At 51.8% G+C, this 24,393-nt stretch overlaps 3 protein-coding genes across 4 annotated transcripts in view; 2 read left to right on the top strand and 1 right to left on the bottom strand.

Moving 5' to 3' along the window:
- The window catches only part of LOC126955360 (uncharacterized), a 98,399-nt gene that overhangs the window by 7,366 nt on the left and 66,640 nt on the right, over positions 1–24,393 (top strand). The window lies entirely within an intron of this gene.
- PHLDA3 (pleckstrin homology like domain family A member 3) lies at positions 9,896–23,250 on the bottom strand. 2 transcript variants are annotated; one of them, XM_050764818.1, is made up of 2 exons: positions 22,179–22,690; positions 9,896–11,051 (listed from the first exon to the last, which is right to left on the bottom strand). In XM_050764818.1, the coding sequence occupies exon 1, from the start codon at positions 22,622–22,624 to the stop codon at positions 22,241–22,243; it is 384 nt and encodes a 127-aa protein (XP_050620775.1). In that variant the 5' UTR covers positions 22,625–22,690; the 3' UTR covers positions 9,896–11,051; positions 22,179–22,240. The 2 variants fall into 2 exon arrangements, with proteins under 2 accessions (XP_050620775.1, XP_050620773.1); XM_050764816.1 differs by lacking the exon at positions 9,896–11,051 and adding an exon at positions 19,359–20,043 and having other exon boundaries at positions 22,179–23,250.
- Positions 23,173–24,393, top strand: part of SHISA4 (shisa family member 4) — a 429,323-nt gene continuing 428,102 nt past the window's right edge. Inside the window, exon 1 of the mRNA XM_050764546.1 lies at positions 23,173–23,176. The gene's annotated coding sequence lies outside the window, so the exon portion shown is untranslated. The remainder of the gene's footprint in view (positions 23,177–24,393) is intronic.

Raw genomic sequence — 24,393 nt, 5'->3', positions numbered from 1 at the left:
GCTACTCAAGAGGTTGAAGTAGAAAGATCTCTTGAGCCCGACAGGTCAAGGCTGCAGTGAGATGTGATGGCACCAGCTCACTCCAGCCTGGGTGACCAGAGTGAGGCCCTCTCTCAAAAAAAAAAAAAAAAATCATATTTAGTATTTATTATTGGTTCATTAACATTGAACTCACAGCCAACAACACTATAACTCATACCTGCACAAAGCTTATCTAAGACATCGATTTTCTCCATAAGGCACATCACAGCCTTCTTGCACTAAGGAACACCAGACAGCACTTCAGCACTATGCTTCGTGGCAATTTTGAACAGTAAAATCACCAACAAAAACCACAGATATGAAAAAAAAAAAGGCACTAAATAGACCAAGAAAAGGATCCTTGCTTACAGGATGAGAACTGAAATGAGAAGCCAAACTGTCATCTTATTTGTCTCAAATTTTTTGACTCTCCATATAGCTGCCAGCGATCACAGCTCCACAAGTATTGATTTGGGGGTTACAAATAAATTTTAGCAAGTACACTCAGTTGCAAATATGGAATCCACAAATAACAGGGACCAATTGTGTTGTTTTCATTGTCCTACAGAGCAAGAAACTGAGGCTCATCAAGATAAATATCTTGCAACCAGCCAGCAAATGGGAGAGCCAGGATTCAAACCCCATATATGAAGCTTCCACGCCCAGGATTTTAGCACTATTGCACTCTATTGTTTCTTATTTCACAAACAACTCCCTGAGGCCCACAGACGTTGCTGAATCACCTAAGGCTACACGGGTGCTGGGGGCAGTGTGGGGGCTGATCCCAAGCCCTGGACCCATGGACCCTCCCTTTCATGAACTGCCTGACCTGCCTGTGTTGTGCCATCACGCCTCTCATAATCTTTCTCTCCCTCTCCACACAAGGACCCTGGGAACAGGATGGGGAGTGGGGAGCTGGGGTCGGATGAGTCATCCTGGGGGATGGAATCTGACTGCTCCTTAAGCAGCTCAGGCAGACATCTGGGTGGGTGAATGCAGGTTAGGCCACCAGGGGGCGCCCCCACCCTCCCCTCACCCTACATCCGGCAGCTCCCAGCACACGCAGGGCGCGCCTCGATCGCCAGAGTGGTCCAGGAAAAGACGAAAGAACAATGGGGTAATTGATGCAAATGCACCATGAAAGACAAATTGTTCAGATGAAGCGCATTCCGGGCTCCTGCCAAACGCCCAGGGTGTGTGGAATTTCAAGGAAAAGCTGAGTACATTTGGGCCGTCTGGCTGGGCCACTGTGCCCCCTGACCCAGCTTCCAGCCTGAGCCACACCTCCCTTCCCTGGAATGTTGCAGGCTTGGCCTGAGCTCCCAGGGGCTGGCCCTGGCATGGGGGTGGGGGGGCAGTGGGAAGGGACGGAACAGGTGGAGTGATGGGAGGACCCTGACCTTTACTGCAAATAGGACCCTGGCACCCACTCTTTCATGGCCTTCTGGCCTCTTGAATACATTCACCACACATGCTCCATCCCCACTCCCACAGCTGCTGTGAATGCCAGCGCTTCCTCTTACTCCCTGGGTGGCCTCAGGTAAAGCCTTCCTTCTCTTTGAACCTCTGTTTTCTCATCTATAAAATAGGGGTAATCATCTTTTGCATTTATACCCCACAGGGTTGTGAGGATCAAATGAGAAAGGCCTGGAAACTTCTATTCCTTTCCGTTCAAAGAAGGCCACTCCTCAAGTTCCACCAGAAGCCACCAAAGAGCAGCCAATCTCCTGCCTCCCCCAGACTCCAGAAACCCAAAACTTGCTACCCAGCCCCACTCCTGGCTCCCTGGAGACCTCTGAGTGACCCTGGCCCCAGCACCAGCCCTGTAGAAAGACTCAGCCTCCCTCCCACCCCAGGATCTGAACTTCCGACCACCCCCCAATGCAGGGAGGGTGGAGCAGGATCTGAGGCTGAGGCCTGCACAAGGGCCCCTTGTCCTGCTGGGCAGCCTGGCACGATCTGTCCTGTCCCAAGGAGGGTCGCTGGAACTATTGTCTTTCTGTTGTGGCTTGGGGGAGGGGCAGATCATGGTTCATCTGGGCCAGGCCAGAGGAACCAGGCTCACACTCCAGGCCATCTCCTGGAGTGGTAGGTTTTGATACCTTCCTTCCACTCCACAATGGCCAGACATGTGCCAGGATTTGTTCTGGATCCTTCCAAGCTGCTGGGGCCCATTGTTAATCAAGGTGCCCTCGCACCCTGCTTCCTGCCCTTGCCCCCCACAAAAAAAAGCTCAGCTCCCATCTTCTATCTTGATAACCCCTTTCCCATCCTTGTTCCTTCTCTGTCTTTATTATATGAATTATTTACTAAATCATGCAATGCACCTAACGGAGTACTGGCCCACAATTAACTTTCAACAAAATGCTAGTATTGCCCAGCTACCATTCCAAATCACTCAGGATAAGGATTTATTTTATTATCATTTTTATTTTATTTTATGTTTTCGAGATGGAGTGTCGCTCTGTCGCCCAGACTGGAGTGCAGTGGCGCTATCTTGGCTCTCTGCAACCTCTGCCTCTGGAGTTCAAGTGATTCTCCTGCCTCAGCCTCATGAGTAGTTGGGACTACAGGCACCCGCCACCATGCCTGGCTAATTTTTTTTTTTTTTTTTTTTTTTTTTTTTTTTTTTTTGAGACGGAGTCTCGCTCTGTCGCCCAGGCTGGAGTGCAGTGGCGCAATCTCGGCTCACTGCAAGCTCCGCCTCCCGGGTTTACGCCATTCTCCTGCCTCAGCCTCCCGAGTAGCTGGGACTATAGGCGCCAGCCACCTCGCCCGGCTAGTTTTTTGTATTTTTTAGTAGAGACGGGATTTCACCTTGTTGGACAGGCTGCTCTCGAATTCCTGGCCTCAAGTGATCTGCCCACTTTGGCCTCCAAAAGTGCTGGAATTACAGGCGTGAACCACCACGCCTGGCAGAGGATTTGTTAGTAAAACTCCCAAGCCTTTGCTCTGGACCCCATATTCCCATTCTTGCTCCCTTTCCCTCATGTTGGCCCTACTTCTTCTATGGTGCCTTCAGTGTCTTCCTGCAGCTGTGTCAGGACCAGTTTTCAGGTCCCACAGACCTGAGCTCTGATCCCAGCTCCCACACTACACAATCTGCAATTTTGAGCAAGTTACATATTAAACTTGTCTGATTCTTAATTTCCTTATCCACAAAGTGAGAAAGGATTATCTCTGCTCCAGGGGGCAAGTAAGATCAAATAAGATAGTGGTCATGAAAACCTCATGAAAATTTATTACCAGGCCACACAGCAGAGATTTTATTACAGTCATCAACGTGCTAATGAATGGCCTTCCCACCCACCTGGAGATAAGAGTATCCTCTTCCAGCTTCTTGGAGACTATAATAATAATTATCCCTATTATTATTAGGTGTGTAATGACCTAACTTTCCTAAGCATTTTCACACCCTTCAAACTATTAGAACATTCCCAAAGAGATCCTGTGTCAGAAGAGGTAGGGGAAGAAAAATAATTTTGGAAAGCTGGAAACTTCCAGCATCACTCGGGTCGTTTACAAATAATTTGTTATCTGCCAAAGATAACCAAGGCCCTCGCTCCCTGTACACTTACAGTCTAGCAAGGAAAGGGCTAACTAAACAGCTAGATTTCAGCAGCCCCGCCCTGGGGCCAGTGTACAGTTATTTCCAGCGGGTCCAGCGTTCATCCCAAAGCCCAGTATAATCTGGTGCTGGACAAAGGCCTTTCGGATGCTGGCAATGACCAAAGAGGAAGTTCATGCACCCCAGGCAACACCCTTCCTGCCTTGGTCCTGACAGCCACACCAAGGGTTAACCAGACCCAGCCCTTCCTGGCAACTGGCAGGACAGGCAGGCTTAAGTCCCCTCAGTAAACAATAGTGGGGCCACTTGCCAGCACCACGCACATGAGCAAAAGCTCTGCTTGGACCTGAAGAGCCCCCTTACCCCACCCCTTCCCAGCTCAGGCCCAGGGAGGGGTCCGCAGTTCTGGAAAGGGTTAAGTCCACAGGAGGTGCCTGGGACCCAGCTGTTTCCCGTGGGCAGGGGCAAGGGATTTACAGCCTCCCCCACCGTGGAGCTACCAAGCCTGTGTTGGGGAAGGAGGCCTCTGAGTCCTTGCTCTGAGGCCAGACTCCCCTGTCATGCAGCCAGGGCCTCCCACGCAGGCGCCAGCAGAAAGGAGGGGGCAGGAAAGAGGAGCCTGGGGATCCAGGAGAAGGCAGGCTGGGCTCTGCAGAACAAAATGGGCAGACGGGGAGCTGGCCCTGTCTGTCCGGGGCCTCACCTCATTTGGAGATAGTAGCTTGTGGCAGGGAAGTTGGTCTGGGAGTTCAGGCACTAGGCTTCCATTTCAGGTGAAAATGTGATGTTATGCTGCTCTGTGTCTCAGCTTCTCCCCTGCTGGGCACACCCTTGGTGGCAGCCCCCAAAAAGTGTCCACTTTCTTTCTTTCTTTCTTTTTTTTTTTGAGACAGAGCCTTGCTCTGTTATCCAGGCTGGAGTACAGTGGCACAATCTCGGCTCACTGCAACCTCCACCTCCTGGGTTCAGGCGATTCTCCTGCCTCCGCCTCCTGAGTAGCTGGGACTACAGGCGCATGCCACCATGCCCAGTTAATTTTTGAATTTTTAGTAGAGACGGGGTTTCACCATATTGGTCAGGTCTCGAACTCCTGACCTTGTGATCTGCCCGCCTCGGCCTCCCAAAGTGCTGAGATTACAGGAGTGAGCCACTGCGCCCAGCCAAAGTGTCCACTTTCTAATCCCAGGAACCTGTGGATGCTACCTCATATGGCAAAGGCTCTGCAAATGTGATGATGTTTGACCATCTAAGGAACTTGAGATGGTGTGATTATTCTGGATGAGCTGGGTGGGTTGTAAAGGTCACCACACATCTTTATTAGAGGAAGGCACACGGAGATTATAGACAGCAGAGGAGAAGACACTGTGACTACAGAGGCAGAGGTGAAAAGTACTATCCTGTAAGCCACAGGACACCTGGAGTCACCCAAAGCTAAAAGAGACAAGATGTCATTTCTCACCCAGAACCACTACAGGGAGCACAGCCTTGCCAACACCTTGACTTTGGCCCATTGATTCTGATTCCAGACCTTTGGCTCCAGAACTGCAGGAGAAGGAATTTTTGTTGTTTTAAGCCACCAAGTTTGGGGTAATTTCTTACAGCAGTCCCAGGAATCCAGTACACCCTTCTTGCCTGATAGAACAGAGGAGAACACGTGCCCAGCCCTGGCTCAATCAGGAAGGGGCTCTTTTTCTATGTTGTGTTGGAGAATTTCCTTTTGAAGGAGTTCATCTGCCCTGCCGTGGGATAGCACTTTTAATTAGTCAAAAACGACCCTCCTGGCCAGACTTTGTGGCGGGCGCCTGTAGTCCCAGCTACTCGGGAGGCTGAGGCAGGAGAATGGCGTGAACCCGGGAGGCAGAGCTTGCAGTAAGCAGAGATTGTGCCACTGCACTCCAGCCTGGGCGACAGAGCAAGACTCCATCTCAAAAAAAAAAAAAAAAAAAAAAAAACCGACAGTCCAGGCTGGGCACAGTGGCACAGTGGCTCATACCTGTAAGCACTTTGTAAGGCCAAGGCGGGTGAATCACCTGAGGTCAGGAGTTCAAGACCAACCTGACCAACATGGTGAAACTCCATCTCTACTAAAAATACAAAAAAAAAAAAAAAAAAATAGCTGGCATGGTGATGCATGCCTATAATCCCAGCAACTTGGGAGGCTGAGGCAGGAGAACTGCTTGAACCTGGGAGGAGGTTCAAGTGGAAGTTGCAGAGAAATGAGATTGCACCATTGCACTCCAGCCTGGGCAACATGAGCGAAACTCGGTCTCAAAACAAAAACAAACAAATGAAAAATGACATTCCAACCTCAGAACATTCCAGGATGCCCTGAGGTAGGAAGGTAGGAAGTCCTATGCTAAGCAGGCCAGCTAGAGAAGGTGCATTGCCAAATGGGAAGCAGAAGAATCCAACTCTTCTTCCACCAGCTCTCAGTCTTTCTGTGACTCGTGTGGACTCCAAGACCATAGCGCTGAGCCATGAGCACCTTCCCCATGATAGCATGACCCCCTCCCACAGCCCAGGGCATTCTGGTGCCTTCTAGTAGCCAGTAATCTCAGGGTGACCTGCTCCTATTTTTGAGAAGGCAAACTGCCAAATCTGGGGAAAGGTGGGGAGGTAAAGAGGGTTAGAGATTCTATAATCTCAATCACTTAGCAAACACTGAACTCTTACTGTGTGCCAGGCACAGGGTTGGGCACTAGAGATAAATGGTAAAGAGATGTGGTTCCTACCTAGAGAGGGATATAAGCAAGTAAACCAAGGCTATACTAGTAAGAGTGTGTAAAGTGTAATGACAGATGTATGCAGCAGAGGGGCACTTGGCTCTGACTAGGGGTAAGAAAAGAACCCTGGCAAGGCTTCCTGAAGAAGATTCCATATTAGTTACCTATTGCTGTGTAACAAATTATTTCAAATTTAGTGGCTTAAAACAACATACGTGTGGTCTCACAGCTTCTATGGGTCAGAAATTCAGGCATGGCTTGACTAGCTCTTCTGTTTCAGGGTCCCTCACAAGGCTGCAGTCAAGGTGTCTGCCAGGATGGGGTCTCATCTGAAGGCTTGAGTGAGGAATGACCTGCTTCCAAGCTCACATGGTTGTTGGTAGATTCAGTTTCTTGTGGGCTTTGACCAGAGGCCACCCTGGTTACCCTCAGTTCATTGCCAAGTAGGCCTTTAAAACATGGCAGCTTGAGGCCAGGCGTAGTGGCTCAAACCTGTAATTCCAGCACTTTGGGAGGCTGAGGTGGGCAGATCATGGGGTCAGGAGTTTGAGACCAGCCTGGCCCACATGGTGAAACCCCGTCTCTATTAAAAATACAAAAAAAAAAAAATACACAGGCATGTTGGCATGTGCTTGTAATCCCAGTTACTTAGGGGGCTGAGGCAGGAGAATCACTTGAACCCAGGAGGTGGAGGTTGCAGTGAGCCATGATCACACCACTGTACTCCAGCTTGAGTGACAGAGTGAGACTCCATCTCAAAGAAGAAAAAAGAATCATGGCTTCATCAAAATGAGCAAATGAGAAAGTCAGGATGAGCAAGATGGAAACCACAATCTTACATAGCCTACCACAGAGGTAGCATCCCATCCCATTCTATTGGTTAGAAGCAAGTCATGAGGTCAGTTCACTCTCAGAGGGAAGGGATTACGCAAGGGGGTGAATTCTGGAAGGCAGAGATTATGGGCAGGGGCATCTTAGAGTCTGCCTGTCACCATAACTCCAGAACTGAGTCTCAAAGGAGCAGGAGGGACTAGCTAGGTAAACACAGGAACAGAGGCTCAAGGAGACCACAGAGTTCTATGGGAAAGACCAGAGCAGAGAGGGCTGCCACCACAGAGAGCAGCCCAAGGAAATCAGCAACGCTCTATCTGCCTATAGCCCGGGTTTACTTTTTGCTACATGCTTATTTGTGTTGCATTTTTGACCTTGTTCATGTATATAGTATTCCTGCAGGGAGAGAGGTTAATAGTTCCTATTCAGCCAGGCGCGGTGGCTCAAGCCTGTAATCCCAGCACTTTGGGAGGCCGAGACAGGCGGATCACAAGGTCAGGAGATCGAGACCATTCTGGCTAACACGGCGAAACCCCGTCTCTACTAAAAACACAAAAAATTAGCCGGGCGAGGTGGCGGGCGCCTGTGGTCCCAGCTACTCGGGAGGCTGAGGCAGGAGAATGGCGGGAACCCGGGAGGCGGAGCTTGCAGTGAGCTGAGATCTGGCCACTGCACTCCAGCCTGGGCGACAGAGCGAGACTCCGTCTCAAAAAAAAAAAAAAAAAAAAAAAAAATAGTTCCTATTCTATATTTATGAAAACTGACCCCCAGACCAGTAGGAGTATGACCAGAAACCAATTGCCTATGGAGCTCTCTTCTCCAGTGAATATTTGGATATGAATGAGACCTGACAAAGAAAATCATCAGACAAGCCACAGTGTGAGGAAGACACAGGAAATGGAGGAATGAGGTTGCCCTTGTTGCAGATGGCACTCCTAGGACCCTGGCATGTGAGCCTAAGTGGATGTGTATAAGCTTGTAGGGCGTGTGTGTGCATGTGTGTGTGTGTATGTGTAACACCATTCAGCAGGTTTCATTCAATAAATCTCTACCAAGCACCTGTGCCCTAAACCCCAGAGACCAGGACAGCAGCCATGGTTTTTCTGTACCCTGAGTTCTTGATTAATATCACTGTCTGAGATCATTAAGCATCCTTCCCTTGGGCTGGCAACTTCAGAATCACTATGGGGACTTATTAAAAATACTGAAACTGGCCGGGCGCGGTGGCTCAAGCCTGTAATCCCAGCACTTTGGGAGGCCGAGGCGGGTGGATCACGAGGTCAGGAGATTGAGACTATCCTGGCTAACATGGTGAAACCCCGTCTCTACTAAAAATACAAAAAACTAGCCGGGCGTGGTGGCGGGCGCCTGTAGTCTCAGCTACTTGGGAGGCTGAGGCGGGAGAATGGCGTGAACCCGGGAGGCAGAGCTTGCAGTGAGCCGAGATCACGCCACTGCACTCCAGCCTGGGAGACACAGCGAGACTCCGTCTCAAAAAAATAAAATAAAATAAAATAAAATAAAAAAATAAAAATAAAAATAAAAATACTGAAACCTAGGCCAGCTCCAGAGGTTCAGATTCAGTGGGCTGCAAGTAGTGACACGGTTCTGTGCTTTTAACAGGCACCCAGGAGAGTCTGACCATCCGCAGGATTTGGAACCTACTGACCTACCTCAATCTCTTTGCTTTATAAGTGAGGAAAGTGAGGCCCAGCAAGGAGGGAGTTGTCTGAGGTCACAGGGCTGGGTAATGGACAACCTGAATGAGGGTGCAGGCTGCCGGCATTCCTGCTGAAAGCCACTTAGGTGTCCTCTCAGTGCATTCCCCCCGACTGCATACCTGCCTGATTTCTTCCCAGCTCCACTCATCTGAAGTGTGCCAGGAGCTCCCAGGAGCCCAGCCCACATCCATCTACAAACAGAAAACACTTGCCCTCACAGCCGATAAGCCCCCAAGACAGTATACACATACACACACACACACAGGTGCATGCATGCACACTACTCACATGCAGAATTACATGTTCATTCTCTCCATGAATCTTCACTGAGCATTCACCTACTATATGCCAGCCACTGGCCTGAGAATCCAGCAGTGAGCACAATTAAAAATAAAAATGCAGGACCCTGCCTTCCTGCACCTTCCAGTCTAGGGCAGCGAACCAGGGGGCTGCTTCAAGGCAGTTCCAGCAGCAGGTTCTGCCCAGGCCCATAAGCAGCTGAGTAGAAGAGCAAGGGCTTGGCTGCTAGGGTCAGGGTGGACCCTTCACCAGACTGTGCAGGCAGAAGACCTCTCAGCTTTGGGTCTGGGAGCTCAGAAGGCACTGGGAAAAGCGAAGTGGACCCAGGTCCTCCCACATCCTTCCAAGGCACCCTGGATTTACTAGTACCTTCATTTTGAAATCTCTGTACAGCAGTGGGCACTGGCAGAGGATCCTGACTGCAAGCAGGACTTGGAGGCTAAGCTGATAGGAACTGCCAGATACCCAGCAAAGGCCAGGAGACACAGCAGGGAGATCCCCTCGGTAAATTCCCAACTGGCCAAGATGCCTGCATTCCACATCCTTTAGCAGAGGGCCCTAGATGGGAACATTTGTCTTTCTTTTTTTTTTTTTTTTTTTTTTTTTTTTTTTTTTTTTTGAGACAGGGTCTGGCTCTTGTTACCCAGACTGGAGTGCAGTCGCACGATCTTGGCTCACTGCAACCTCCACCTCCCAGGTTCAAGCGATTCTTATACCTCAGCCTCCCGAGTAGCTAGGACTACAGCACGTGCTGGGCTAATTTTTGTATTTTTAGTAGAGACGGGGTTTTGCCATGTTGGCCCGGCTGGTCTCAAACTCCTGACCTCGAGTGATCCTCCCGCCTCGGCCTCCCAAAATGCTGGGATTACAGGCACGAGCCACCACGCCAGGCCGGGAACATTTGTCTTTCTAACTCCAGACTGGGTAGTGAGATTAGGGACCCCAGCTTAACCATGGGGAAGACGCTTTACTTCCCAGAGCCTTAGAATGACCATCTTTAACCTATCAGGAAATACTCCCACCTCTTCCAACCTCACAGGGCTGTTGTGATAATGTGGTGAGGTCACAGCAGAGGGTTCTTTTGAGTCAGAGCCCTGGAAAGAAACACAGCTCTGATGAGGACGCTTACAGGACTGAAAGGTGAAGGTGGGGGGAGGGGTCTTCCAGGAATCTTCCAGGGAGGAGCCTATGTTTCGTCCCACTGGAAAAACAGACCCGGCAGGACACATGTGGGAGACCACCCAGACTGTGAGAAACATTCGTTGGTTATGTGTGTTTTGGAAATGGGGTAAGCACAGAGTGACCTAAAGTCCCCTTTGCATAAATAGCTGACAATTCCAAACCGCAGCCCTGACCACCCCAGTCAAGTCTAGTTAATAGATGCTGTTGGCTTTTTAGAGTTATTTTCACAGCTCAGTTCCTCTATCTGCACTGTCTCAGTTAGCATGGAGGCCCACTTTCCTCTCAACAGAGTCAGCCAAGGGTTTTCCAGGGCCAAACTTGTGTGTTCTCCTTCTTGCTTGGTTGGTGACATGCTCTGTGAATGCAGAAGTTGTGCAACCTACTCTACTCTGTCTTCCCTGGCAGGGGAGCAGGGCCTTGGTGTATGTGAAGGGCCATGAGCCATCGGAATGGAGTGCAATTAGCGGTGCTGGTGAGGAGACTGACAGCGCAGCACAACCCGATGACAAGGGGATCTTGATGAGCCACACTTGCTCTGTTTATCCTCAGTTTCAACCAGGAAGTTCAAATGCCAGGGAGGTGCCATGAGGTGGTGAGAAGAGCGTTAGGACCCAGAGTCAGGGGGCGGGAATCCACTCTGAGCCACTGGCTGGCTGGGGAATCTCAGGCAACTGCTTCCACTTCTCTGAGTTTCAGCTTCATCATCTGTAAAATGAGGACACTTGTGTGGAAGGAACATCAATCAAGCACAGTCTGAAATTTAGACCATTATGCATGAAGGCTAGAATTGGGATTAAGTAAAAGCACTCAGTAAGTGTTACTAAATTGTTAATTATGTACAGTTTCCTAAATAGGGATTAGGCAAAGCATGGTTGCTGGGAGGATGATTATACTACTGTAATAACAAACATTTATTGTGCACTATCTATCTGTGTACTTTATCTACTTTACAGGCATTCTCTCAATTAATTCTCACAATGATCCTAGGAAGTGGGGTTATCATCATTCCCATTTTAATGGCATGCCAAATAACTTGCCCAAGTCATGTGGTTAGTATGAGACACCGCGGGGATTCGCGCTCAGGTCTGTAATTAGAGCTTAGGTTTTTAACTGCTACTGGCAGGCCTTCTCGTACTTCAGTGTCTCTCCCACAGTGAGCACTTCCTAACTAGTTGCTTTCATTGCCTCCCTCCTCCTCTTTCCATTACAGCCTCTGGTCATCAAGTTTTCATTAGCTCTACTCCTAACTCACTTCCTGCCTCCTAGGGTCTCCCTTCTCCATCACCGCCACCAAGGATCACCTCTGCCTACCCTACAGGGAGACCCAGCCATTCCACCTAAATAATTACCCTGAAGATGGCTGGGTGCAGTGGGGCTCACACCTGTAATCTCAGCACTTTGGGAGGCCGAGGTGGGCAGATCACAAGGTCAGCAGTTCAAGACCAGTGTGGCCAACATGGTGAAACCCCATCTCTACTAAAAATACAAAAATTAACTGGATGTGGTGGCGGGTGCCTGTAATCCCAGCTACTTGGGAAGCTGAGGCAAGAGAATCACTTGAACCTGGGAGGTGGAGGTTGCAGTGAGCCAAGATCATGCCACTGCATTCCAGCCTGGGTGCCAGAGCAAGACGTCATGGCAAAAAAAAAAAAAAAAAAAAAAGAATTACCCCAAAGAAGCAACAACCGGAGACAGAAATTAAGATTTAAATATGCAAATGGTCATTGAAGCCTCATATGTAAGACAGAAAGAATGAAAAAGAATATGAATGTCCGGCCGGGCGCGGTGGCTCAAGCCTGTAATCCCAGCACTTTGGGAGGCCGAGACGGGCGGATCACGAGGTCAGGAGATCGAGACCATCCTGGCTAACACGGTGAAACCCCGTCTCTACTAAAAAATACAAAAAACTAGCCGGGCGAGGTGGCGGGCGTCTGTAGTCCCAGCTACTCGGGAGGCTGAGGCAGGAGAATGGCGTAAACCCGGGAGGCGGAGCTTGCAGTGAGCTGAGATCCGGCCACTGCACTCCAGCCTGGGCGGCAGAGCGAGACTCCGTCTCAAAAAAAAAAAAAAAGAATATGAATGTCCAACAATAAAGGATTGATTTGCTATATAAATAATAGTAAAGAGAACAGAATAACATACAGGCATTGAGAGACATGTAATGGTATGGCCTTATAACCACAATATATTGACACATTTAAAACCAGAATATGGGGGCCAGGTTCGATGGCTCACTCCTGTAATCCCAGCACTTTGGGAGGCCGAGGCGGGCAGATCACGAGGTCAGGAGTTCGAGACCAGCCTGGCCAACATGGTGAAACCCTGTCTCTACTAAAAATACAAAAATTAGCCAGGCATGTGGTGGTGCGTGCCTGTAATCCCAGCTACTCAGGAGGCTGAAGCAGGAAAATCGCTTGAACCCGGGAGGTGGAGGTTGCAGTGAGCCAAGATCACGTCACTGTATGCCAGCGTGGGACAGAGCGAGACTCAGTCTCAAAAAAAAAAAAAAGGCAGAATATAATACAGTACACAGAGTATGACCCCATGTATGAAAAACAATTACATATTATATGTTTGCATCAAAATAGATGTAGAAGAAAATACACCAAAATGCTAACAAAGACTGTCTCTGAGAGGTAGAAACATAAAGGTGATTGTTTTCTGTGCTTTCACATTTTTCTTCAATTAACATCTTTTTGTAATAAAAATAAGGAGTACATGCGTGTCTGTGTGTATGTGTGTCTGTGTGTGCGTCTGTGTGTGTGTGTCTCTGTGTGTGTGTGTATGACAGAACTCTGTGATGGGCTCCGCATTGCTATGGAAAGAAGCCCAGACCCCCAACCCACTTCCTCTGTGCGTGACTGTTGCACCTCAGGTTCTGTGCACACCATTTGTGTCTCCTGTCCCGCCTCACCTTTTCTGATCCTGGCACCTTTGCACAGGTGATTTCTTCCACCTGGAACACCGTCCCTCCTCTCTCTGATGGTCAGAATTGTATCCTCCCTTCAAAGGGCCAGCTCAAATGTTCCCTGCACCTCCATCCTACCTCCTATAGTTCTGCCTGCACCTTACTGTCCTCCTCCTTTTGCATGCTGCCCTCTCTGTCTCAGTTACCTTGGGAGCTCTTTAAAGCCAAGGTCTAGGTGGGACGGGCTTATGCCCCTGTGCAGCAAATACTCACTCGTGCTTAACAAAGCACTGAAGTTGGGTTGAGTTAAAGTGAGTTGCAGTTGGCTTCCAGTAGGGCCCCCAGAGCTGATTGGAGAGCCCCCGAGAGACCCCTGGCTATCTTTCTTCTTTGTAGCTGAGGGCCTAGGTCTCTCCCCTGAAGATGGCAGGAAATGCTGATGACCTCTGAGTCATTAATGAGTGATGCCCCGGGGCTGTAGCGCTGTTGCCCACAGGCTTGTACTCTGCATGGTCCCATTCAGTGGGGCCGAGTGCTGTGGGCAGAGCTGACTGGTGAGGTCATGAGGATGGGTTGTGCAAGGCCTCCTGTCCCTGGGGCAGTGGGTAGGGTGGCCAACTATCACAGTTTGCCTAGGACTGAGATGCTCCTCAGAATGCAGAACTTTCAGTGTTACAACTGGAGAATTCCAGGCCAACCAGGATGGTTGATCAGCCAGCAAGCAAAGCATGAGTGCTGCCTCTAGGCCTCTTAGGCCAGGATTGCCGCCACACGGGATCACAACTTCTGATCCCTTAAGTGTTTGACCCCACAGGTAAAGGTGACCCCGTGCCCAGGTCCTTAGACGAAGAGCATCTCAGGCCAATACAGCAACAAGGTTCTGAACCTGGAGCACCATTTATTCCCCCAGAGTCCTCACTGCTCTTTCCTAACAGAAAGGAGTCCATCTGCTCTTCTAGGCTATTTTCACCCCAGGCCTAGCTCCTGTGAGCATGCACAGAGCCTCCCAGCCCATGGGACACCTCTCTGGGTCCTCTCCTGCAGTTAGTCTCCACCCTTTCAGGGCTTGGCTCCAGTCATCCTCTCCATGAAGCCTCCCTTACCCCTAGCCCACAGACCATTCCCTTCTCTGCCCTCTCGGGGTTTGATCCTCGCCAACTCTCTCTCCTCTGATCTCTTTTCTCCCAGCAAAATACTGGGTTCATTCACTTACTCATTTACTCTCAAACAGTAAGAATCTATTTGGTGTTGGGTTAAGAGCCCTTACCTAGAGTCCCACTGTGACCACACTGACTCCTGGCTCCACCACTTAGCTGCTGTGTGACTCTGAACCAGCCACTTATCTGGGCCTCAGTTTCTTAATGTAAAATATGGGAGTCGTGATAATCACACCTACCTCACAGGGTTGTTGAAACATTACATGATTTAAGAATTATACAGGCCGGCCATGGTGGCTCACATCTGTAATCCCAGCACTTTGGAAGGCTGAGGCAGGTGAATCACTTGAGCTCAGGAGTTCAACATGGTGAAACTCCACCTCTACAGAAAATACAAAACCAGCTAAGCATGGTGGTGCACGCCTGTGGTCTCAGCTATTCAGGAGGCTGAGGTGGGAGGATCACTTGAGCCCAGAAGCAGGTCAAGGTTGCAGTGAGCTGAGATCATGCCACTGCAGTCCAGCCTGGGTGACAGAATGAGACCCTGTCTCAAAAAAAAAAAAAAAAAAATTTACAGTTCTTGGGTCAACACCATATACCACTTGTCATTTTTATTATTAGAATCTACCATTTGCCAGATACTCTGAGGCACCAGGAATATACAAATAACAAGTGCAGAAACTGACCAGTCTAGTTGGACAGGCAGACGCATAAACCAGCAATCACAAGGCAGTGTGACTAATGGAGGAGGTATGGCAGCACAGAGAGAAGCAAGCAGTTACTCAGCCTGCCCTAAAGGCAGGGCAGTCAGAGAAGCTTCTCAGAGGTGGTGACATGAGAGAGAGCTGAGCCAGTGATAGAGAAGTGTGTAGCAAGAGGGGGGGTACACTGGTCTGGCAGTGTGAGGCAGCTTTCCCTGGTCCTGGAATGGGGGTGGATTGCATGCTGGGGCTGGGCATGGAGCATGTAGAGACAAACACTGGAGAGAGAGCCCTGATAGTGGAGAGGAGACCCTTTCGAGGAGTGGGCCTCCTCCCATTGCAGTGGGGAAAGCGCTGGCAGTTTTAGTAGAATGAATTGAATTCTGGACAGATCACTTCAGTGAACCATAGGGGACCCCCTCAGGAGACTGAGGGAGGTGAAACCAGGGCTCTCTGTGCAGCCTTACAGTATATTCCTGCACAGTCAGTCTTGCCAGGGTCCTTGGGTCCTGGCCCTGGTGGGACAGCTGCCCACAGTACCTATACATCCCCAACAGACTTCAGGATTACATACAGTAACGCCCTGTCCATCTGCCCCTACTCCTTCCTGCTGCGATTGCAGCTCATGAACTCTCACTCTGGCTCTCCCCACTGGTCTCCATTCTCACCCTTGCAACAAGCTCACTCTTGCTAAAGCCTTAGCTCCCAATCACAGCTCACCCTGACCAGAGCAAGCCCATCCCTTCTCTCTCGGTCTCCCCACCCCACCTCATTGGACTCCCAGCTGCCTGGCTGAGACTTGCCCTGTCTCATGTTCCCATGGATGACTCATGTTTTGGGCAAGGATGAGGCCACGCTGGGGCTGCCGAAGCACAGGGAGAGTTGGTGGCAACAGCCCTTCCCTGGTCTCACAGGCCCAACTGAGCAAAGGTTTTCCATCTCATGCATGTCTACTGGCACTATAAGAGCCTGTTTGTGCCCCCAAAGAGGTCTTGACCCCACTCCGAGGTCTAGCCAAGCCTTCCCGGGGTAAAGGCCTTTGCTCCTTCTTGGAAATTCAAAGTCATGAAAACCAAAGCAGTGAGAACACTAGTGAACCCAGGAAGCAGGATGGCCCCTCCTCCATCAGAGAGGTAAAGACTCCCCAAAAACATCATGGATCTTTTTTAAAACCTGGTCTTGGCTGGGTGCGGTGGCTCACGCCTGTAATCTCAGCACTTTCGGAGGCCAAGGCAGGCAGATCACAAGGTCAGGAGTTCGAGACCAGCCTGGCCAACATAGTAAAAACCCGTCTCTACTAAAAAGGCAAAAAATTAGCCGGGCCTGGTGGCGGGTGCCTGTAATCCCAGCTACTCGGGAGGCTGAGGCAGGAGAATTGCTTGAACCTGGGAGGCGAAGTTTGCAGTGAGCCGAGATCGCGCCATTGCACTCCAGCCTGGGCAACAGGGCAAGACTTCATCTCAAAAAACAAAACAAAACAACAAAGAAAAAAACCAACAACAAAAAAACCTGGTCTTGAACCCCAGACCTCTGTGCTGTGAGTGATCTTACAATCTTCAGACAGCTCCCAGACTCTTACAAATGATAGTAAACGATCACCCCATTGCAACCAGCAGCACCCACACTGCTGCATACAAGGAGCCTACTGCGTTCTAGGGTCTGTGTCAGGGGCTCTAACAGCAGCAGACTCTTCAAGGGGCTGGGACTCTCCTAGCAAGAAACAGAAACTGGGTTTGGTCAAGGACCAAAGGATACTTTAAACCAACAGGGCTGGTGTTCCAAAAAAGCAGAGTGCCAGAAACTAGAGCCTGTTTCCCCCTCCACCTGCCCTCTGCCCTTGATGTCTCATACTAACTATGCCCGCCACTGCCCTTTGCAGCCAAGCTCTGAGAACGACCCCTAGTGCTGGACAAAGAAAGTATTGCCCAGTGCTCCCCTGTCCCCTGGTGGCCAGTTCTATTGGCACCAGTTAGCATTAACTAATGTTACCAGAACCTGGGCTCCTTGAGGCAAGGACTGGATCTTGTCTTTCTCCTCTGCATCCCCAGAGTTGAGCACAGTGCCTAGCCTGTAAAGGCATTTAGTTGGCTGGATGTCTTGCCTCTCAATCCCATCTGTTCACTACCACTCCCCTATTTTGTTTTTTTGTTTTGTTTTGTTTTTGAGACAGAGTCTCGCTGCTGTCACGCAGGCGGGAATGCAGTGGTGCTATCTCCGCTCACCGCAACCTCCACCTCCCGGTTTCAAGCGATTCTCCTTCCTCAGCCTTCCGAGTAGCTGGGATTACAGTCGTGCACCACCACACCCGGTTAATTTTTGTATTTTTAGTAGAGACAGGGTTTCGCCTTGTTGGCCAGGCTGGTCTCAAACTCCTGACCTCAGGTGATCCACCTGCCTTGGCCTCCCAAACTGCTAGGATTACATGTGTAAGCCACCGCGCCTAGCCCACTCCCCTATTTCTGAGTGCCTGGATACATCTTTTCTTTATGCCTGAACCCCCACCATCAGTTACCCTTGGGTTTGAAGAGCAGATTCTATTTTTTTTTTTTTTTTTTTTGAGACGGAGTCCCGCTCTGTCGCCCAGGCTGGAGTGCAGTGGCGCGATCTCGGCTCACTGCAAGCTCCGCCTCCTGGGTTTACGCCATTCTCCTGCCTCAGCCTCCCGAGTAGCTGGGACTACAGGCGCCCGCCACCTCGCCCGGCTAGTTTTTTGTACTTTTTAGTAGAGACGGGGTTTCACCGTGTTAGCCAGGATGGTCTCGATCTCCTGACCTCGTGATCCGCCCATCTCGGCCTCCCAAAGTGCTGGGATTACAGGCTTGAGCCACCGCGCCCGGCCAGCAGATTCTATTTTAGAGGCTGCTATTACATAGGATTAACTAGGTAACCCCTTCCATTAACAAAGCTTGAATCAAGGGAGGGGTGGCAACCCTCTTCTCTCTAGCCACGCCCACCTCCCAGATAATGCCGCCATTCTCCCTACCTTTCTCCCAAAGCCCATGGCAGGTATCACCAATTGATCACAGCATTCTAGTTGAGCCCTGATCTTTCTCAGCACTGATCAGGGTTGCATGAATAGATGCTTATTTGCCATGGTGGGATTTAGACACCCACGGACAATTGTACAATTGGATACAATGAGTATGTATTCGTAAAAGTTCTGTTGTAATTAACACATTCTTATTCAACTGTGTGATGTAGTTCACACATCAGATGAGCAAGATGAACCTCTTGTGGACTCTGAGGGACTGGGGCACAGGACAGGGTTTTGATTGGAAGGTGAGAGAAATCTGAAGGGGAGCAAAACAGGTTGGAAGCACAAAACAATTAAAGAGACTTCGAATTGCTGAAGGGAGCCACTCAGCCTCCTTGCTCCCTCCAGAGAGACTCTGAAGTAGGCCACTACTTTGCAACAGGGAAGGTCAGACATGGGGAAATAATGGAGGAAAGGAAGGTAGAATCAACTGCTGGCCACAGCTTGGAAAGGTTCAGGGTTACCCAATCAATAGTTTCTGTATAACTATGGGCAGCTATTATCTGTACCTCAGTTTTCTCCAGTTTTTTGTTTTGTTTTGTTTTGAGACTGTGTCTCACTGTTTTGTCACCTAGGATGGAGGGCAGTGGTGCGATCTCGGCTCACTGTAACCTCTGCCTCCCAGGTTCAAGCAATTCTCCTGCCTCAGCCTCCCCAGTAGCTGGGGCTATAGGTGTGCACCACCACACCCGGCTAACATCTGTGTTTTTAGTAGAGACAGAGTTTCACCAAGTTGGCCAGGCTGGCCTCAAATTCCTGACCTCAGGTGATCCACCCACCTTGGCCTCCCAAAGTCCTGGGATTACAGTTGTGAGCCACCGTGCCAGGCCTTCATCCTGTTGAAATTATTCCTTTTAACCCTCCAGGAGGGAAAACTTACTGTGTAAATGTATACAGCCTGAGAGTATAAATGACAGGGAGACAAGCTGTACCCAGAAAGCTGAGGCTTCTCCCAGGGTAGCAGGGGCAGGGTAGCCTCCTGTAGAAGAGGCATCTATAGGGACTGAACTGACCAGCTTGACATCCCTTGGTCCAGAATCTATGGGCCCTCCTTCCTAGGACCACCGAGGCCCTGTCTACTGGGGTTGTAGTGTCTCTGCCTATCCAAGCTGGTGATTTCAAAATGGGTTGCAAATTGGGAGAATACAGATAAAGAGAGAGATGCTCCGAGACCTGGGACTTTGTGGGCAAAGAATTTCACTCGGCAAACTGTGTGGTTACTGCTCTTTGCAGGGCATCTTCATTTGGGGAAAGACATGAAATGGTAATGGCCAAACCCCCCCTCACCCCCACCACCTCCAGGCCGAACACCGCAGTGGGGGGAAGATGCGTAGAGGTGGGGGAAGAAGTGTGCAAAGAAAGGGCCTGGATGGGTGGGGGTCCCAAAAGGACCTAAGCAGCAGGAAACCCCCAGGAGTGGGCTTTAGGCCCAGCAGCTCCTCCTTCTCAAGGTGAGTCCAGAGGCCATTCTGGAGTGGGCCTGGGTGCCAGGCCCTGGGTACTCCTTTGGGTACCAGGCTGGCCTCCTGATTCCTGAGGCATTGACTTGGCACCCCATAGGGGACTGCCCTCCTCCAGGCCTGGCACAAAGCCAGGGGGCTAAGAACAGTCTGCAGGACACAGGGCAGAACCACAGCAGGGAGGGGGCTCCCATGCCAGCTCCCCCTCATGCCATATGAGGCCAGGCCTGTGGCTCGAAGCCCCTGAGCTGGGCATGCCCTGAGAGTCTGGGACCGTCCAGGGGCTGAATCTTCATCCTCAGCCCTGCGAAGCCTTCTGCCCTCCTCCCAGGGTCCGTCCATTCCTTCAGCTCCAGCGCCTCCTCCACACGCCCATGCCTTCCACCTCGCCACATGGAGCATAGCCGTGCCCCCACAAACCAGAGGGAACAACGGAGCTGGCAAGAAAGAACAGCAGTTAGAGCAGGGGCAACACTGGGGAAAGGAGAACCTATTATGAGCTAGGCATTTTACACCAGTACTTCCCAGCCTTTTCCATAAACATGGAAAATATGTTTTGCATACATACTGTGGTCAAGGGAATCTGCTTCCTCCCAGGCCCCCAAGACCTGAGGATCAACGTGGATCAATCCTCAGCACAGGGGCCTGCCTTATACCCCACTTCTCAACTAAACCCTCACTACAATGTGGGAGGGCATTAACAGGACCATCAAAGTGGGGCATGGCACTAGATGGGGCCCCAGGCTCACTAGGACTCTCTATTGTTGAAGATGCCTACAGGCGAGTAAGGTCACCTAGGAGGTGGTAGTGGGGAGAGGGGGATCTAGGTTTCCACTGGAAAAATCAAGGCTAGAAGGAAGGCTAAATCCTTTCTCGGCGCTACTCCTACTTCTCACAAGAAGGGAGTGGCATCTGGGGAAGAGGGCACAGGGCTGAGAGCCAGGGCTTCTAGATTCTATTCCTGGCCCCTCCCCTGGGCCTTCCTAACCACAAATCCGCCCCCCACTCCCTGCCCTACTGCTCATAGAGGATTAAGACATCACAAACAACTCATGACCCCATCCTACACTCACCGACCCTGCCCCAGTGCCCCATGCCCTCCTCCAGCTTCTCCTCCCCTGGCACAGCCAGGCCTGACTGGCACTCAGGAGCAGGTAGACAGCTAGGCCCCCACCCCTTGGCATCAGTGGCCTAGCCTCTGGTGCAGTTGCCCATCCTCCAGCTCCCTTGCTCTTCCAACAGTGAGCCCTAGGGCTCAAAACCCACTGTCAAGAATGGGGACCAAGTGCGGTGGCTCACACCTGTAATCCTAATACTTTTGGGAGGCCAAGGTGGGCAGATCGCTTGAGCTCAGGAGTTCGAAACCAGCATAGGCAATGTGGGGAAAAACCAAATCTACAAAAAAAAAAAAAAGCCAGGCATGGTGGCGTGTGCCTGTAGTCCCAGCTACCTGGAGGGTGAGGTGGGAGGATCGCTTGAGCCCAGGAGGTTGAAGCTGTTGAGGCTGCAGTGAGCCATGACTATGCTACTGCACCAGCCTGGGCAATACGTAGAGATCCTGTGTCTCAAAAATATATATATAGGCCGGGTGCAGTGACTCACACCTGTAATCCCAGCACCTGGGGAGGCCGAGGCAGGCAGATCACCTGAGGTCAGGAGTTCAAGACCAGCCTGGCCAACATGGCGAAACCCCGTCTCTATTAAAAATACAAAAATTAGCAGGGTGTGGTGGTGGGCACCTGTAATCCCAGCTACTCTGGAGGCTGAAGCAGGAGATTTGCTTAAGCCCGCAAGGCGGAGGTTGCAGTGAGCCAAGATCACACCACTGTACTCCAGCCTGGGTGACACTGCGAGACTCTGTCTCAAGAACCAACAACAACAACAACAACAACAACAACAAACACACACACACACATACACACACACACACACACATACAGGAGGATCTGGATCCCTCAGGCCCAGTCCAGCCAAGCCGGCCCACTAAGGCCCCACCTTGGGGGCCGGACTCCTTGGCTCTATTCCTAAGGCTTGATGGTGCCTTTGCTAACTGGGAGATACTGTCTTTCTACATCAATTCAATGCTCAAACTTTATGACAGCATTCAACCTAGAGGGAAAGAGGGTCTGTCTCCGCGATCCGCGTCCCCACCCTCGGTTGTCCCCAGCTGCCAGAAAACCGAAGTCCAGGAGCCCTGCTCTACGTGGAAAGCAGAGGCCCATAGCCTGGGGCAACGTGCAGGCCAGACTCTCTCTACTTCCTTCCACCTGAGTCAGGGCTGAACCAACTTGTAGGAAGGCTCATCTCATCCAGGGGTCCCCCTCCCAGGGCTTCAATCTTCCTCTCAGACACCTGGGTCACATTCAGGACCGGCTGACCTGGCTGGCACCTCAGGGCAAAGTCCGGATCTGCTGGGTTGGCCACTGGCCCAGGCCTCCCATGCCCTCAGTTGGCCCCAGGAACCTCCCCTAAGACTGCCCGGCTGTGAAGTAGAATGCTAGTCCTCATTCTCTCTGTAGGGGAAAGATGAGAAGGGAAGAAGAGAAGAGGGTCCAGTCCCCCGGGGGCTTACCTGCCTTGACCTCAGCACCGAGGTGGTGGGTAGCATGAAGGTAAGATGGTGCGCCCGGTGGTTTAGGACACGAGGGTCCCGGTCCCGAGGCTCTGCCGGGCCCGCACTGTCTGGATGGCCTGCTGGTTCTTGAACTTGACCAGACCTAGGGTGATCTGGGCGTTCCAGCCGGGATCTTCCAGAGGGCAGCGGAAGTCGATCTCGCCGCCGCCTTCGGTCACCAGCGTGAAGTAGATGTGGCGCCCGGTGCTCTCCACGCACTCCACGGCCTTGATGCGGGCGAAGCTGAGCTCCTTGGGCCGCCCGCCAGTGCCTTTGGCTTCGAAGAGCTGCAGCCCGCGCTCGGTGAGCACGCAGCGCTTCCGCTTCCACAGCTGCAGCAGCCCGCCGCTGCGCTTCTCCAGCACGCCCTCCTTGAGCACGGTGGCCGTCGCCGCCGCCGTCATGGGCGCCCCGAGGTTTGCGGAAAGCTCCAGGCTGCGGCGGGCGCGGCGCCACTCTCGGCCCGGCAGCGCAGGATTCTGGCGCCCCGGGCTGGCTGGCCGTGCGCGCTGCCCACCTGCGCCCTGACTGCCCGGCGCGCCCGCACCGCGGCCCTCAGAACCCAGCTGCCGACGAGGTGGCGTGGGTGCCCCCAGCGCGCTCCGCGCCCACTGCCCCGCTTCAGCCGGCACCGCCTCCTCTGCTCTACCCGAGCTGGCTCTACCCGAGCTGGCCCAGCCCGGCTCGCCTCTGCCGGGTGCCTCCGCGCCTCCCTAGCCCGTGAGCCACGCCGCCTGACCGTTCTCTTGCTCCCCTGGGCTCTGTCTGCGCGCTGGGCGGCAGCTCGCGGGATGTGCCCTTACATGTTCCGCTCTTCGCCTCCTGCGCCGCCCGCCCGCCGCGCATTCCTGCCCCGGCCGGCCCTCCCCTCAGCGCAGTGCACCAGCTCCTGCAGAGCCCAGGGGGCGGGGCCGCAGCGGGGGCTCAGTCACTCACTGGAGGCGCAGGGCGCGGGGCGGGGAGGGCTGGGACTGAGAGGGGGCTGCTTACTCAACAACCCAAGCCTTCTGGCTGCCGTCTGCCGCTTCTCGGAACCGCAGCTCCCCCAAGCCTTGAATGAAGGGGGAGATGGCGGGGAAGGGCGGGGGGAAGGCGCATCTCCTCGATTGGAGAGAGCGCTGCTAGCAAGGGGGTGGGCTTGGCGAACGCGCAGTGGCACCAGTTGCATGTTAGGCGTCAGACAGCTGCTGGCTACTTGGCAGGCCATGAGGCCCCCAGCCTCTGCATCAAGCCTATGTTGGGTTCCTCCTCCATCGGCCGATTTCTTTGTGCAGTACCCAAGAGAGGCTGTCCATCGCTGCCTCTGCTTGGACAGTCCACCTGCTCCTACTCCTACCCGCATGCACTGCGCGGGGAGGCCTGTAGAGAGTAGCCAGTGCCAACAAAGGAGAGCTGAGGCTTGAGGTCATTCATGCCCTCCTCATAGTGGGGGAGGAGGGACCCCCTCCGTGACCTCGGCATGCCACTGTCTGCGGTCCTCTCCACCGCACACACTTGCAGGGGCCGACGCGGGACCGATGGCACAGCCAGGCCCATGTGTAAGCGCAGCTCCAGCCTTGCTGCTTCCTTCCGCTCCGCAGATTCTATCCTCCCTCAACCTCCCCCTAGAATGGACTTCTCCTGGATACAGAACTGGAGGGGAACGCGGAGGGAGAGGTCTCTTTCTGTTCTGGCTAGAATATTGTGTAAAGACAAGAGCTTTGCAGAGTTGAGTTCAAACTTCTCCCTTGATTGCTGTGTCCGACCCACCTGGGGCAACTTTACTGACCTCCCTCAATTTCCTCATCTGTTGAATAGGAGGATTAATTCATTCTCATCTCATGGAGTTGTCCTGATGAATAAGTTAGATAACATTTGTGAAAGACCCAAGACAGGGCTTGGCAAATCTAAGTCTCGATAAATGTTCTTCCTTCCATCTCCCCACTTTTATTCCCTTTAGAGAATGATGGGGGTCCTGAGATTAAGCTAGGCACTGGAAGAGGGCTCTCCTAGGTCCTCATTCTGCCCCCATCTTGGTCAGTTCCTCCAGGCCCGCAGTTTCTTAGGGGCCTATTCATCAACATGTTAATAATAGATTCTTATAGGAGTAATGATATGTAATAATGACAGTAATAAGACCTCTTTGTACTTACACCCTGTGTTACCATCCTCCGGCCCAAAGAGCAGAGCCTAA

The sequence above is a fragment of the Macaca thibetana genome, chromosome 1 (genome assembly GCF_024542745.1).
Source record: "Macaca thibetana thibetana isolate TM-01 chromosome 1, ASM2454274v1, whole genome shotgun sequence".
Lineage (NCBI taxonomy): Eukaryota > Metazoa > Chordata > Mammalia > Primates > Cercopithecidae > Macaca > Macaca thibetana.
The sequence above is the reverse complement of the archived record's forward strand: the minus strand, read 5'-3'. Positions and strand labels throughout refer to the sequence as shown.